The sequence below is a fragment of the Myotis lucifugus genome, unplaced genomic scaffold (genome assembly GCF_000147115.1).
Source record: "Myotis lucifugus unplaced genomic scaffold, Myoluc2.0 scaffold_367, whole genome shotgun sequence".
NCBI classification, from domain to species: domain Eukaryota; kingdom Metazoa; phylum Chordata; class Mammalia; order Chiroptera; family Vespertilionidae; genus Myotis; species Myotis lucifugus.
In genome coordinates this window covers 524,001-540,775 of record NW_005871415.1, presented here as the reverse complement: position 1 = coordinate 540,775, position 16,775 = coordinate 524,001, and the positions used below count along the sequence as shown (strand labels likewise).

Sequence of the window (16,775 nt, the reverse complement as noted above, 5' to 3'; positions counted from 1 at the left end):
CCTGTGGTCGGCAAACGGCGGCTCTTTGGCCCCTTGAGTGTGGCTCTTCCTAAGCCTTAGGCGTACCCTAATTAAGTTAATAACAATGTACCTACCTATATAGTTTAAGTTTAAAAAATTTGGCTCTCAAAAGAAATTTTAATCATTGTACTGTTGATATTTGGCTCTGTTGACCAATGAGTTTGCCGACCACTGTTCTAGGCAGACATTATCAATCCATTGGTGTTTCTGTGCATGATTAAACCATCCCTATGTGGAGAGGACAAGACCACATTCTTTGTGATTCTGGCTCCTGTAGAACTCTAGTCTTCCTTCTGTTAGGACATCAAGCTTTCTGTTCCAGCAGCACCAGCCTACTTGGGGCTCTCTACGGAGGGCTATCACACCTCCTAGGGATGCGGAGTGTTTCTTCTCCAGGCACCTCTCAGGGCTCGAGGGCTCTGGCTGCAGCACAGGGAGGACACACCCACAGGAAGTGGCTGTGTGGGTGACAGAAATATGCATCAGATGAGGCTCAGGGGAGGTGGTTTTCTCATTTTAAGGAAGTGCAGAGAGGTGAGGCCAAGTCAGGTTTCTAGCCAAAGGATCCTGACCTGTCGGTAGCCCCCTGGGTGTCTCCATCCTGCCATTAGAATATGCCTCCAACCAGGTGTTTAGTGAGTGAAGCTCGGCCCTGGGGATACAGAGAGAGATGGACTGGCAGAGGTTTGACAGAACCTTTTAATAAAGCCCAAGATATGCCTTGTAACACCTACTTATAGCAAGTGTTGTTTTGTTTTTTGTTAAATTTAATTTTTTAATATTTTATTGATTTCAGAGGAAGGGAGAAGGAGAGAGAGAGAAACATCAATGATGAGAGAGAATCATTGATAAGCTGCCTCCTGCGTGCCCCCCACTGGGGATTGAGCTCCCAACCCGGGCATGTGCCCTGACCGGGCATCAAACCCTGACCTCCTGGTTCATAGGTCAGCACTCAACCACCCAGCCACACAGGCTGGGCTAGGGTGTTTTTAAATGAGAATTTATTTCTTTCCGATGTATAAATGTGTTATTCCTCATAGACCTGGAAAGAACACAGAGGAGACAGACAGAAGAACATATTTACCGATCCTACTGAATCTGTTTCCAAATGGGACATTTTGTAAAGTGGGGAACGAAGTCAGGAATGGTGGGCACCACGGGGGTCCAGGCCACCGCTGGTGACAGCCTGCTGCGTGGACCCCCAGCGGCCACTTTGTTCACAGATTAAACAGACTGTTACCCCTTCTTTTCCTCGTTGGCAGTGGACGGGGGGGCCACAGCTGCCTCTCTGGTTCATGGTCGCTCTGCTTATCCCCACAGCGACTGCAAAGACAACAAAGGCATCTACACTGCCCTGCGGCTGGAGAATGTCTACAATGTCAGTAAGCATCTCACCATTGAGGAGGTACGCACTCGGAACCAGCCAGGACATCCCGTGGCTCTTTCCCCAATCCACTTGTCTTTGCTGCTTCAAAAGGGGGTGAAATTCATATAAAATCAACCATTTTGGAGTGGCACTCCGTATGTTCTAATTCCAAAACACTTGCATCCCTCCCCACCAGTTGGTGTCTCTCTTGAGGCATGAGTACCTCCAATTGATTGTCCCCTAACAGGGCCTCCAAGGGAAAGATTCTGTCTCCCTGAGGGTTGGTGTTCCGAGAGGAGCAAGCCCCACTTGCTTCGCAGGGAGATTGGCTCCATAAGTCTGGCCACCGTTTTCTGCCAGGTCCCTGGAGAGGGGCTAGGCACCAAGAGCTATGGGCTCTCCTGAGCTCGGCTGGCCCTGGGCCCAGGACAGTGTAGGAGCAGGGATGGAAGGGGACAGGATGAAATGTCCCCTTCTGACCAGCAGAGGGAGCAGGAGAGTTTCAGCTGCCCAGGCTCAGGGTGCTGTCTCTCAAGGCCATCCCCACTCCCCTACACCTCCAGGCCCTCTGGGTTTCTCAGCTGTGTCTCAACCAATAGGCCTGTGTCTCCCTCTCCCTCTCCCTCCCTTTCTCCCTTCTGCTCTCTCTAAATATCCTTGGGTGAGGATTAACAAAACAAATTAAAAAATTTAAAAAGGGGGTTACAGTATACACATTTTGTATTGATTATATTCCCTAAATGTACCTTGCCTATATACATAAATAAAAATGTAATTTTGTAACCAAGCCTAAATAAATGCCCTCCACACATTTCCCCATCATGCCTGCCATTGGACCTTCTCTCTGTGTGCCAGGATGAGTAGCGGTGGGTGCGGAGGGCCCAGCATCTTCGGGCACCACACACCGCCGGCACTACCGGCTGGCTCTTAGGACGACCCCAGGCCATCCTCCCTGCTCCCATAAATGCATGCTCCCCAACCACCTGCGTCCAGTGCCTGTGCCTTCTGTCCCGGATGCAGCCTGCCTGCCCCCTTTCAGCATCTCTTTCGTTAAGACTCACTCAGAAGCCACCTCCTCTGTTTCGCCCTCCCTGCCTCCTCTCCTAGAAGGTTCTCCCCCATCCCTGGTGTCCTGGTGAAGGTCCTGTGCCTTTATTATGATATTGCCTCTGCCTTTTGAGGTCCTTGAGACTAAAGATATGCTGTTATTTTGCTTTGCACCCCCACCTCCTCACATAGCGCTCTGCATAGGGCATAAGGAAGAGGAGGGAAGAGTTAAGAAGAAATGCCAGTCAAGTGCCTGTGTATTTTTTTTGTCCTGTGTAATTTTTTTTCTAAATATATTTTTATTGATATCACATCAATGATGAGAGAGAATCATTGATTGGCTGCCTCCTGCACACCCCCTACTGGGGATGGAGCCGAAACCGGGGCATGTGTCCTGACGGGGAATTGAACTCTGACCTCCTGGTCTATAGGTCAATGCTCAACCACTGAACCATGCTGGTCGGGCTCCTGTAATTAAAAAAGAAAGAAAAGAAACAGATTTTTTTGAGAGAGAGGAAGGGAGAAGGAGAGAAACAATGATCGACTGTCTCCTGCATGTCCCCCCCCCTCCCCCCAGTAGGGGATGGAGCCCGCAACCTGGGCATGTGCCAAGACTGGGAATCAAACCAGCAACCTTTCACCTTTCAGTGGTAAAGGGATGACGCCCAACCAACTGAGCCACACTGGCCAGGGCTCTCTGGTGTAATTTCATTGCTCCTCTGTGACTTTTTTGGAGAAAAATGGACTTACTTATGACTTCTTATTGCACAGCACATTGAATACATGAACAATGAATTTGCAAAGATTAACGTGAACCTTGATGACATTATCCTCAAAGATGAAGGAAAAAGAAACCTTCTGGATTTCAGTGACTCAGGAGTGGAGCAAATCGATTATTACACTTACTTGACTGAGGTATGTGTGACCCATGTGTCCACAAGTGGTCTTTGGGGGGAAATTAGAACACAAGTCTTTTTTAGTCTGTTTTGATTTACTTTTTTATTAAGATGAAATTCACATAATAGAAAAGCAACTATTTTTAAGTGAACAATCGCTAGTGTTCAGGATAATCGCACTGGGACACAAGGCCCCACCTCTGTCCAGCACGAGAACACCTCCATTGCCCAAAAACAGAGCCCTGTGTCCCTTCAGCAGCTGCCCCACATCCCCGCTCCTGGCCCTTGGTCGCCACCAACCTGTGCTCCATTTCTATGCATCTACCTGTCCTGGGTAATTTGATATGAGTGGGATCTTGCAGGATGTGACCTTTGTGTTTAATGGCCTTCACTGACCCCTTCATGTAGCCCACCATTTTTGAGTCTGCAGACCGATGCTCTATCCACTGAGCCAAACTGGTCAGGGCTAAGGCCACCATTTTTGAGGTTCATCTGCGTGACAGCACGTGCCAATCAGTACTTCTGTTCTCCATGTGGTCGCATAGTATGGTCGCATGGGTCTAAAGACGAATGCAGACACTATGCATGAGTGTCTGCCCGACTTTATGGACCATGCTCCTTCTGTTGCCTATTAGACGTTATTAAGATTTTAAAAAACCATAGTCATGACATGGTTCTTTTTAATCTCTTTTTTTCAGACAGGTAAATCGTTAACCAAAGTGAATCTCTTAACATATGCAAGTGGTTTAAAAGAACACGCCGACAAGTTGGTGAGTCCCGAAGGCCCAGTTAAATTCTGAAATCCCTGTCAATATCCAATGCCAACACGGCTGTTAGGGGAGCTACTGAGCGATTCCTCACACCACAAGGAACCCCTTCTTTAAAAAAATATTTTAATTTATTTCAGAGAGGAAGGGAGAGGGAGGAAAGAGGGAAACATCAACAATGAGAGAGAATCATTGATCAGCTGCCTCCTGCATGTCCCACACTAGGGATCAAGCCCAAAACCTGGGCATGAGCCCTGACCGGGAATCAAACTGTGACTTCCTGGTTCATAGGTCAACTCTCAACCACTGAGCCACACTAGCCTGGCAGATAATCCCTTCTTGACAAACACTTCTTCAAGTTTCCATCAGCAGCCACAGCTGCGTGGCCCAAAAATCTGTGAGCGTGGGAAGGCTCCCATGGTGGCAGCTCTTCCCGAAGCCAGTGCTTGGTGCTGGTGCCCATAATGGATTTATCACTGGCTCTGTTTCTCCTCAGCAATCCCTCCTTTGCCAAACCCATTTGCATACGTGTTCCATGAAGCGCAGGGGATGGTAACTAAGGGCACGGGAGGAGATTCCGAGTGGTCCTCCATATCACTAATAAGACATGGCTGAGGGGTCCAGCTGGCGTGGTTCAGTGGTTGAGTGTCGACCTATGAACCAGTAGGTCACGGTTCAATTCCCAGTCAGGGCACATGCCCGTGTTGCAGGCTCAATCCCCAGTGAGGAGTGTGCAGGAGGCAGCCAATCAATGATTCTCTCTCATCGTTGATGTTTCTATCTTTTTCTCCGTCTCCCTTCTTCCCTGAAGTCAATAAAAATACATGGAGAAAAAAAAAGAAGTGTCCCCATCCGAGCCTCCTTCATCAGCATCCCTTTCATTGGCTGCTCTGCTGGCTGGAGACAAAATGGTCCCTTTCAAGAAGCAGCGGAGCATGGGCTGGCAGCAGGGGGGTGGGGGGAGCACCAGGGGTCTGGAGGAAGACCCAGATGAAATACTGACTCAGCCACTTCCTAACTGTGGGACCCTGGGCAAGACATTCCCCATCTGTGCCCTAATTTCCTCCCCTGGAGACGGGGGCAGGAGGACCTTTACCCCTTCATACAGTAAACCCTACTGCGGTGTGAGTTCAAGAACACGGGCTCAGTCAAGCCTTGGTTTTCTCATTGCAAAACAGGGACATGGGTACTATAAAGTGACTTATAGCTCTGTTACAGGAGGTGGGAGAGTGGGAACACAGCCCAAGGCGCTCAGGATGGCTAATGAATGTGGCTTAAAACTCATAGCTCGTGAGGCCCCTCCCGGCAGCTCCCAGGCCCACAGATACCATGGCACAAGGGCTGGGCATTCAAGTGCTCTGCCATCTGGAAAAATGGGGTTGATCTGTGTTTATTTCTTCCCTCTGTAGCCCCCCGGAGTCTTAAAAGAGTCCCTGACAAGGAACATAATCAAGATCAAAGACATTCACAATATCAAGGCCCTGCCTTTGGAACTGCAACTGGTAACAGTCAGCCTCTGGCATCTCCCTGCAAGCTGACCACGGCCCATTCCACTGGTGGGCTTTCCTGTGGCCCAAGGACACGTGTGCATGTCACAAGGGTCAAATTCGATTGGCCTCAGGCCGAGAAGCTGAGCTATTTGGAGAAGCATATTAGCTCACTTGACCTCAACTTCAGAAGCTACTAGAACTAGCCTCTCTTTTTCTTCTAACTTTTTAATTCATTAGCGTATCCCCAAAATCCTCTTACTGTGCTCATCACAATTTTCTGCCATACTTGTTTATGCCCAGCACAAATTTGTTCATAGGTGTGTGTGTGTGTGTGTGTGTGTGTGTGTGTGTGTGTGTATTGACTTCAGAGAGGAAGGGAGAGGGAGAGATAGAAACATCAATGATGAGGAGAATCATTGATTGGCTGCTTCCTGCATGCCCCACACTGGGGACTGAACGCACAACCTAGGCATGTGCCCTGACCGGGAATCAAACCATGACCTCCTTGTTCATAGGTCAATACTTAACCACTGAGCAACACTGGCTGGGCCAAATTTGTTCACATTAAAAGCTGGGTTTTGCATGTCCCTTAAATGCCTTCCTTCAAGCAGACTCAGGGCTCCATGGTCTTTTCAGAGCTGGAGCAACCTGTCTACAAATAGGCAAGTTATTCTGTAGTCATGACCCACAGTGTAAACCAGAAGTTAGCTAACTCTGGCCCTGAAAACCACAGCCTGTGGGCCAAAGCTTGCCTGTTGTCCTCTTTTACAAAAAATTTTTTAAAAATATATTTTATTGAATTTTTACAGAGAAGAAGGGAGAGGGATAGAGAGCTAGAAACATCGATGAGAGAGATCGATCAGCTGCCTCTTGCACAGCCCCCAGTAGGGATGTGCCCGCAACCAAGGTACATGCCCTTGACCGGAATCGAACCTGGGACCCTTGAGTCCGCAGGCCGACGCTCTATCCACTGAGCCAAACCAGTTCGGCAACAAAAATTTTATTGGGACTCAGCTGTGCTCCCTTATTCACAGATGATCTGTGGCTGCTCTTGGCTGCAAGAGCAGAGTAGAGTGGTTGGGATAGGGCATGGCCCGCAAAGCCTCAACTCTTTACTATCTGGTCCGAAACTGATAATGTTTGCCAGTCCCTGTTCTAAACCATATACGTTAAACCACTCGTGTTGGGCAGCTTTACTTTAAGTAACAGACTTGTATGCTATGCGCTGCCCTTTGCAGTTCTAGAATATGCATCCTGGTTTTCCAGTTCCCCACATAGAGGTGTGTGCGGCACACGGTTACTGGAGACTGGTGTTTTTGTTTTGTTTTTCAGAATGACACCCATTTCAGAGTAAAGTTGGATTTGGGTGAGGGGGGTGCAAAAGGTGTGTGATCTTGCTGCTTCGTGTCATAAGCTGGAAACTATTGCCTCTGTTTATTTACTAGAAAGAACTACACCGTCAAATTCAGGAGCTTCAACAAAGAGGCAGTGGATTGAAGGCAAGGATGTGTTTTCTTTTTCAGTCATGGGTCTTATTATAAAGCGCATACAGACTTTCAGAGATGTTGCTTTTTCAGGTACTTTACATTTTTAAAAAGTCTCAATGACTCACTTATTTTAAATGCCAAACTGGGTTTTCCTACCATGATTTTTTGGTAAGTACTTCTATCAGTACAAACCTCATTTTGGCACAAGGTTAGGCCCATGGGAAAGCTGCACTTGGATGTGTAGGATGCAGACTTAGAAGATGCACCAGTCACTTTCACCAAGATAATGCTGCCTAACAAACAGCCTTCAGGTCTCAGTGCCTTCTGACCACAGACTTTCACTGTTGGGTGGACTGTAGGCTTCTCCATACATTGCCTTCCCTAGAGACCAGCCTGGAGGAGCAGTTTCTGTCTGAGTTGCCTCACGTCCTCTGAGTGCAGAACAGGAATTTAGAGGATGAATGGGAACACAGGTTGCCCTTTAAGCCATTTCTTAGAACCAGCACATGGCCACTTCCTCTACGTCCATTGGCCAAAGCATGCCCCACGAACATGCCTGTCATCACCAGGCAGCCGTGACCAACTAATACAGTTCACCACAGGGGCTCTCTGAGTTGGAAACATTTCCACAACGGAAACTGAGCTCCCGGGCTGTGTTGCATTCAGCTGTAGCCACCATGTCAATGGGCAGCTCAGGAATATTCCTCATTTAATGCAATGGGCTGCCCTGAAGGTTTTGAAGGTTAGCCCCAACACAGAAAACTTCATGTCCTTCTCTGGGCTTTCCTCGGAGCTCCACATGTTTACCTTCATCATAGGGATTCTTGCCATATTTGACTGGGTCTCACCTGCCCACCCCACTGCTCCAGTAAACTGTGAGCTCCTTAGGTGGCCCTTGGTCTTCTCTCTGGGCAGCACTGAGCCTGCCTCTTTGTTGACGTACCAAAGTCTGACTTAGTTCCTCTGAAGCCTATTAGGTTTACTCTGCTCTGGACCGTCCCTGTACCTTTAGTCACGGTTACCATTTCATAAGTGTGTGTCCCATGCCAAGGGAATCTGAGACAGACTGGTGACCTTATATAGATCCTGTGCCACCCCAACACACTTCAGAATTAAGGGTGACAACAGGCAGCTATGCACTGACCTGCAAGAGGGGCAGGTGGGGGCAGAAATCCACTCTTGACTCACTGTCTAGGGCTATGTGCCCTGAGGTCTCTGGGCACCTCTAATTTGCACCAAGCTGCCCTGTGGGTAGGCAGTGGCATTGTTCTTATTTGTGTGACAGTGCAAAGCATGTGGACTTTGGAGTGAAAGTTCAAATTCCAGGTCTTAGGCTTCCCGGCTTGTTCACTGGGCAGAGTCAGCCCCCTCGCCTATGAAGGGGCATAACAATACCTTCCTTTCGTCCTTGTGAGTATTCAGTGATGTGATTCAGATAAAGGACCTAGCCCAGTATCTGCCTCAAATGCTTGCTACATATCCATGTCCTTCCCCCTGAACCACAGAGCGTTGAGCTGGTTCTATGGTCCCCTTGCCTTACAAGCTGTGGTGGTGTGGGATTGAATTAACAGCACTCACATCAATACTCAAACTGTCCGATGAAACCCTTTTATCACTTGATACCATGTTGATTGTTTCTGTGTTTTCCAGGTGAAAGTGACCAATATTCTTGACGCTTTGGATTCTTCTCAGAAATTCATCACAAACGATCTTCCATCTATTATTATTGAAGTAAGACTCTTAAAAAAATAGTTTTTCTTTCTTTTCCTTTTTTTTCTTTTTTTGTTAATCCTCACCCAAGGATATTTTTCCATTGATTTTTTTAGAGAGAGTAGAAGGGATGGGGGGAGACACAGAGAGAGAAACATTGATGTGAGAGAGACACATCGATTGGTTGCCTCCCGCAAACACACCAATCAGAACTGGGGATCGAGCCTGTAACCCAGGTACATGCCCTTGACTGGCTAAGGACTGACACTCTCATCACTGAGCCAAACTGGCTGGGGCCAAAAAAGACATAAAAAAATCAGTATGCCAATAAGTAGATATGTGACCATAACTACCTGACTCAGTAGAGTATCATCCTAACAGTTTTCCTACTCTTTGATTTCTTTCTAGGAAAGTAAGGAGTATGCAGATATAATCGTTTCATATTTTCAATATTATCTGAACTGGGCCAAGGTCGCTGTAAGTAGCTTCTCTTTTATGACCATACTGAAGTCATGTGTTAGAACAGTCATTTTCTAGGTTAAAATCAGAAGGAAATAAAAATCAAATTCCTGCCCTAACCGGTTTGGCTCAGTGGACAGCTCGAGCATCAGCTTGTGGACTCAAGGGTCTCAGGTTCGATTCCAGTCAAGGGCATGTACCTTGGTTGTGGGCACATCCCCAGTAGGGGGTGTGCGGGAGGCAGCTGATCGATGTTTCTCTCTCATCGATGTTTCTAACTCTCTATCCCTCTCCCTTCCTCTCTGTAAAAAATCAATAAAATATATTTTTAAACAAATAAAATTCCCAGTAATTTGGTGGGAGATAAAGAAAAAGACCTTGAATGCAGGGACCACAACTGGAGGCTCCATGAGACACAGTACAAATGCCATCCACACTGGGTGGCTCCTTGGGCCAACCACCAGGTTGGAGAATATTGCCCTCCTTGTCTCCCCCGGCAGCTTCCTGGGCTCACCTTCCTCACAGGGATCCTTGCCACACTTGACTGTGTCTCCCGAGTGAACCATGAGCTCCCTAAGATAGAGTCCATTTGGAGCTTGGTTTGTACACACCATGGGCAGCACTGAGCCTAGGACATTGTTGGGTAGTCAGCTAGGTGTGGTTTAAACAACAGAGATTTATCATATCACAATTCTGGAGACCAGAAGTCCAAGATCAAGGTGTTGGTAGGGTTAGTTCCTTCTGATGCCCCTCTTCTTGGATTGTAGATAGCAGTCTTCTTTTTGTGTCTTGGTCTTTCCTCTGTGAGTGTCTGTCCAAATTTTCTCTTCTTTTGTAAGGGCACACATCATGTTGGATTAAGGTCCACCCTAATGATCTCATTTCAACTGACTTGTCTCTTCAAAGACAGTATCTCCAAATATAGTTTTGAGGTACTGGGGTTAGGACTTCAACATGTGAACTTTTGGGGAATGCAATTCACTCCATAATCGTTATATCTCCATGAATATATCAGAAAAGTTGAAGAGCAAAGTTTCCAGGGGTTTTAAGGTAGCACATTGCTCCCAGCACCCAACTTTTGTGGAATATAGTGTCTTGAAAAATGCCTTTTGTCATCTTGAGCTCTGGGCTGGCTTCCCTCGAGGATTATTCCACTGGGGGAAGGTGGTGCTTGTAGCTGACTAACTCGGGTGGGTGCTGCCAGCCAAATGGGCTTGAAGAAGTTGAGCAACTCGGGAAAATTTGGGCTACCCCTGAGCAGCCCTGGGCTTCTCAAATCCTATCCCTGACCCTTCACCATATGAGCCAAAACTGCCTGGCCATCTTCTTCTTTTCTGCCCCACCCCACATTCCAGTCACACTCCACTGCTTGATTCCCTGAAACTTCCACATTTCTTTTTGTAAAATATATTTTTATTGATTTCAGAGAGGAAGGGAGAGGGAGAGATAGAAACATCAATGATGAGGGAGAATCATTGATCAGCTGCCTTCTGCGTGTGCACCCCCCCCCCCCACTGGAGATTGAGCCTTGACTGGGAATTGAACCATGACATATCATTCATAAGTTGATTGATACTCAACAGCTAAGCCATGCTGGCCAGGCAAATGTTCACATTTCTCCATGCGATTCCTTCTGCATGTCATATCCTCCTTGCCAATCCCTGCCTCTGGTACCCACTCTCCTGCAGTTGCTGGGCCATGCACCTGGTCCTCCTTTAAGAGCCAGCTTCTTGATGTGTGTGCTGACACCTCCTCCCATGCCCCAGGTGTGAGGGCCTCGGGATCTTCTCAGTGCCAGCATCCAAGTGAGTGGTGGTGGAGGAGATGCATTATCGTTATCACCACCATCGCCACTGCACATCTCCTCCACTAGACCAAGGGACCACATTTGGGTCACATTCATACCTGTAATACAAAGCAAACACTCTGGAACCAAAGCGAGTCTAGACAGGAATGGCTGTGTTATACACGAGCCACACTGTGGGAATATTAAGTGGCCATTTGTACAAAATGATCAGAGCCACACCACGAGACTTGGAGAGAAAAGCAAGCTGCAGAAAAACATACAGAATATAAGCCGTTACCCCACTTTCTGTAAAACTAACAGAAGCCTATACAGAGAGTGTGTAATGTTGTTTGAACTTGGAGAGACATAAGGTTATTAACATGGGTTGCCTTGTAAGGTCTATAGGTGAACCAACCAAAGATGGAAGAGAAATAAGACACTCTCTATTCTCTATATTCCAATGTTTTTTGAGTGAATGAATGAATGTAGCTCTTTTAAGTCAATGGGATTGGAGCATCTGTCTGGGATTCACTGAACTTATTTACTTTCACCTCATTAATGAGTACATTGTTTTCTGTCTTCTAGAACAAGGTCAGCAGGTACTGCTGTTTTTGTAAATGAAACTTTATTGGCACTCAGCCACACCCATGTCTGGATATTGTCTGTGGTTGCCTTTGCCATGGCAGAGTCGGCAGTCTCACCTGCAAAGTCTAAACTATTTACTCTCTGGCTCTTTATAGGAAAAGTTTGCTGGCCCTGGTTCTGAAATGTGCACTTATTAGTTAACCAGCTTTCCATTTTCTTCCCACATCCTTTGTCAGATTCCAAAGGGGTCAGGTAAGAATTCAGACTGAGTACACTTTGCTGGACAGGTGTACTTTTTTTTTTTTTTTTAACAGGAGGAAAATCAGAGTTTCGTACATGTGCATGGGGAATTCACGTAGACATGATACAACCATGAAAAGTCCAACATTGGGTATGCTGGGCATTTTGGACAAAGGAGAAAAGGGAGAGAATGGGGTATTAGATTTCAGAAGTGGCGATTCACAGGTAGTTGAGGAAGATCGGAACCCGCGTGGCAGGACAATTCTTGCTGGCTGACTCAGAAACAACAGGCACAGGGGCTACCGAGCTGACAGGCACCTGCCTGAACCCTCCTGTTGACCATGATTCATTAGGCTAAGGCAACATCCTAAGACCTCCTTCCGGAAGCAGGCTTCTCAGTCTGACTCTCAGGAGAGGGGGTGCAGAGGGTCAAAGGTTCTTTCTTAGTCTTTTGTTTCTTAATAAACAGCTTAAAATCAGTATCTGAAAAAGCAGCTTCAGGATGGCAGACTTTTGATTCCTTCCATCACCACGCAAGTCCCCGAGCAAATTCCTAGGGGTGTGAGCTAGAGGCCCAGGTTAATCAAGGGCAGCTTACACACGCGAGCTGTTCATTTTCTGCTGGTGGCTCACTGGTCCATGTGGGAAGGAAGGCCTGCAGTCCTATTCCCTTTTCTTTTCTTTTATGTTTTTTGGGTTTTTTTGTTTTAATGCTTAAAGTATTACAAAGAGTATTACATATGTCTCCTTCCCCCCCGCCCCTTGACATTCCCCTGGCCTTCCCTACCCCGCAGTGTCTTATGTCCATTGGTTATGCTTATATGCATGCATACAAGTCCTTTGGTTGATCTGTTACCCACCCCTGCCGCCCCCCAACCCTCCCCAGCCTTCCCGCTGTAGTTTGACAGTCTGTTCAGTGCTGCTCTGCCTCTGTATCTATTTTTGTTCATCAGTTTATAATGGTCTTTATTATCCATAAATGAGTGAGATCATGTGGTATTTTTTTTTCATTGACTGGCTTATTTCACTTAGCATAATGCTCTCCAGTTCCATCCATGCTGTTGCAAATGGTAAGAATTCTTTTTTTTTTACAGCAGCATAGTATTCCATTGTGTAGATGTACAACAGTTTTCTAATCCATTCATCTGTTGATGGGCACTTAGGCTGTTTCCAGATCTTCACTATGATAAATTGTGGTGCTATGAACATAGGGATGCATATATCCTTTCTGATTAGTGTTTCTGGTTTCTTGGGATATATTCCTAGAAGTGGGATCACTGGGTCAAATGGGAGTTCCATTTTTAACTTCTTGAGGAAACTCCATACTGTCTTCCATAGTGGCTGCACCAGTCTGCATTCCCACCAGCAGTGCACGAGTGTTCCCTTTTCTCTGCATCCTCTCCCAGGTGTACTTTTTTATTCTCTCAGGGGTCCAGTAGGATGGGTCCTGTTGTTCCAAATGACAAGTGAGGAAACTGGAAACTGAGGCTCAGAGAGATTCAGTGCCTTGCTTTCAAACACATACTTTTATATGTCTTCAAACTCACCCATAGAAACCAGCTCTCAGCTCCGACTCTCAGCTCTGAATCTTAGCGGACAGAGGAAACAGGCCAGAGGAACACGGCATGCCTGGCTCTCATGCATTCGTGGCTCTGGCTCAGAGTCTGCCTGTGTTTCTTTCCCCCTCAGATCATGGAGGAGATCGCAGCCTGCAAACCTGTGGCCACTGCTTTCAATTCTGCTTTTGACGTCTTTCTGTGCAACTACATTACCAAACCCATGGTGAGAATTTCATCTTTCAAAATAAGGACAGGCGACAACCTCATTATCTTTGATTCTCCTCCCCCCAGGATTGTACTACACACTGTAACATAAAATAGTTTTCTGCTCAGGTGTGTTACATTTAGACCTAAAATCTAAAACGGAAATGAATATGTTCTTGTACCTAATTCACTAGAAAAGTCCAAGACTTAGCTGTGATTCTTTGTTCCTTACTAGAACGGTGTTCACAGAAGGTAGGAGACCCTCGTGAAGAAAACTATTTGTCCAGAATAGTTGGAAAGGAATAGTCATTGGTGGCTTTGGGTGGTTGTCGTTTAACCCAAGCTGCCTTTGCCTCACGGTGGACTGGGGAGGACTGCTCTAGAGTTGCCTACAGGACTAGCCTAAGGCACAGGATGAATACTTGAACCTCTCCTGGGACCTGGCAGGTTGTAGATTCACAAAGCAGGACACATGTAAGACCCTGTCTGGGCACACACAGCATCATCTGATGGTGCAGCTGATTCGGTTCTGATTGCTGAGCAAGCTTAAACAACGTTGGCTGTCAAAGTCAGTGGTGTGGCCGTGGCAGACTGAGGCTGACACCCTCCAGAAGGAAGAACCAGCGCTCAGCCCCAGCCGATGCTGCCATGCGGGAGGAAGGGCTCGGTGTTATGAGACATGACTTCAGACTTTTCAAGAAAAGACATGAATCCAAATTTCTCTATGAAATCTGACTTGGGGATATTGGCAACTGTTTAAAAAAATACTTTAACATTGCTTTTTAGACAAAACAGGATTGAATCCAGCTTACCAGCTACCTTAAATATTGGTTCAATTAAACATGGGCCATTTGTTGCCCTGATGGAGTAGCTCAGTTGGTTACTAGTAGAGCATCATCCTGATACACCAAGGTTGTGGGTTCAGTCCTAGGTCAGGGCACATGCAAGAACCAACCAATATGTAGGTGGATAGTCCTAGCCGGTTTGGCTCAGCGGACAGAGCATCGGCCTGCAAAACAAAGGGGATGTACCAGTCAAAGGCACGTACCCGGACCAGATTGGGGGTGTGTACAGGAGGCACCTAATTGATGTGTTTCTCTCATATCAATATTTCTCTTTGTCTTTCCATCTCTCTCCCACTCTCTCTAAGAATCAATGGAAAAATACCTTTGGGTAAGGATTTAAAAAATGAAAAAATGTAGGTGGATAGGTGGAACAACACATCAATGTTTCTCCGCCCCCCCCCCCCCCCATCCCTTCCTCTTTCTCTCTAGAGCAGCCGTGGGCAAACTACGGCCCGCGGGCAGGATCCGGCCCGTTTGAAATGAATAAAACTAAAAAAAAAAAAAAAAGACCGTACCCTTTTATGTAATGATGTTTACTTTGAATTTATATTAGTTCACACAAACACTCCATCCATGCTTTTGTTCCGGCCCTCCGGTCCAGTTTAAGAACCCATTGTGGCCCTCGAGTCAAAAAGTTTGCCCACCCCTGCTCTAGAGTCATAAAAGTTAAAAAAAATAAACATGGACTGTTTGTTGAGAACCTAGTACACACTAAGCATTGCTACGTCTTCTTCACACAGTATTGTCATAGGGTGAGGATGCTGCTGTCCACGGTTCAGAGGCGGGACAAAGCCCAGAGAGGTTCTAGTCACTGTAACATCAGAACTCACCAAGGGGACTGGAGCGCCTGCCTGTGGCTGTCCATGCTGCATCCTTGGCAGCACAGGGGGCTGGCTCACAGCTATTTTGCATGTCCTAGAAGCCAACCTGGCTCCCTCACTTACCCTCTCTGTTACTTTTTCTTTAAGCTTTTTAAAAAGGGTTAATGAATTATAATAATTTGTAGCGTGTTACCCGGTGGCTGGCTCCTATCAAGTTCGCCAGTGGTTTCAATGAATGAAATTAGAACTCATTTCTAAAAACTGCAAAATAGAATTCTTTTCCCCAAGTAACTGTTGTTTCCCATTTCCCATCTTCATGCATGTAATCCTCCCGGTTTTCTCCTTTTCCCTAGAATTTGTTTTGGTTTGGCATAGGAAAAGCTACCATACTGCTACTTCCGGCTATAATTATTGCTGTGAAGCTAGCCAAGTACTATCGGAGGATGGACTCGGAGGATGTCTACGAAGAGTAAGTAGGAGCAGGCGACTTGCCGAGGCTGAGGGTCACTTCCTCTGCTGCTGCCCACACAGAGATTGCTAAAGACGAGCTCTGATGAGATGAAACTTGTTTCTTTTTCTTTTCTTTTCTTTTTTAATTACTGGGTCATCTCTGTTCAGATATTTTCTTTGTACCAACTTTCTCGGGCTTGATTTAACTATTTTTCCCCTGCTTGCTTACTCTCCTCAGCTTCCTTAACCAGCCTTCTTATTTCTTGTTTGCAGTTCTGTCTCGGGGACTTGGCACTTGACATTGTAGCTGTTTTCACTAGTTTGCATTTCGACCCTGTGGTCTGCCCTTCACTCTGAGTTCTGCGACCTTGTACACTTCATTTTCACATCACTCATCTCCTTCTCAACCTGTATTTCTCCTGAACTGGTTCTGTCCACATCATATTAGACTAAAAACGTGGGGCGGGGAGTACAGCTGTTGAGCTATGATAGTAATTTAAAAGAAATAATTGTATTTTTTTGTATTTTATAGTGATGAAAATATACCCATGAAAAAGTAAGCCTTTTCTTTTTTTAAACCATGTTCTTAAGATGGGACTGGGTGGGGGGGGGTCTTTATTATTATACAATGGACTTTTTAAGCTAAATTAATAATGTCTTAAAATTACATAACAACAATAGATATGTCCAGATAAAAATAAATGCCGATGGCTCTTAAAAATGAGGACTGGCATATGGATGCTGAAGAAATACTTGCTGAATTAATGAAAAGTGTATGTTAAATGCAAATATATAAAACGGTTGCTTTAATATTTTGTTCTTAAAGGGAGCACATTTGCCTTTGTAGATTTAACAAGTGGTCACATGACTGTTTATATGTTGTCTCTGTAATCCATGATGTCACTACTTCGTCTTAGAGATAATGCGGTGTTTGGGGGATGTTTGTTTGTGTTGCAGTATGTACAGGTCAGCCTCTAACCCTCTATGAGCAAAGCTGGTGAACAGATCCAACTGCACGGTTCTCGGTCTGCAGCGTCTCCAA

The 16,775-nt window shown here is 46.2% G+C and overlaps 1 protein-coding gene across 1 annotated transcript in view; it reads left to right on the top strand.

Moving 5' to 3' along the window:
• Window positions 1–16,775, top strand: part of PROM1 (prominin 1) — a 73,716-nt gene that overhangs the window by 49,521 nt on the left and 7,420 nt on the right. The window contains exons 14-23 of the mRNA XM_023765014.1: window positions 1,342–1,426; window positions 3,206–3,349; window positions 4,029–4,100; window positions 5,507–5,599; window positions 7,033–7,086; window positions 8,725–8,805; window positions 9,193–9,261; window positions 13,544–13,636; window positions 15,637–15,752; window positions 16,266–16,289. Coding sequence (XP_023620782.1) covers window positions 1,342–1,426; window positions 3,206–3,349; window positions 4,029–4,100; window positions 5,507–5,599; window positions 7,033–7,086; window positions 8,725–8,805; window positions 9,193–9,261; window positions 13,544–13,636; window positions 15,637–15,752; window positions 16,266–16,289 — 831 coding nt within the window. The remainder of the gene's footprint in view (window positions 1–1,341; window positions 1,427–3,205; window positions 3,350–4,028; window positions 4,101–5,506; window positions 5,600–7,032; window positions 7,087–8,724; window positions 8,806–9,192; window positions 9,262–13,543; window positions 13,637–15,636; window positions 15,753–16,265; window positions 16,290–16,775) is intronic.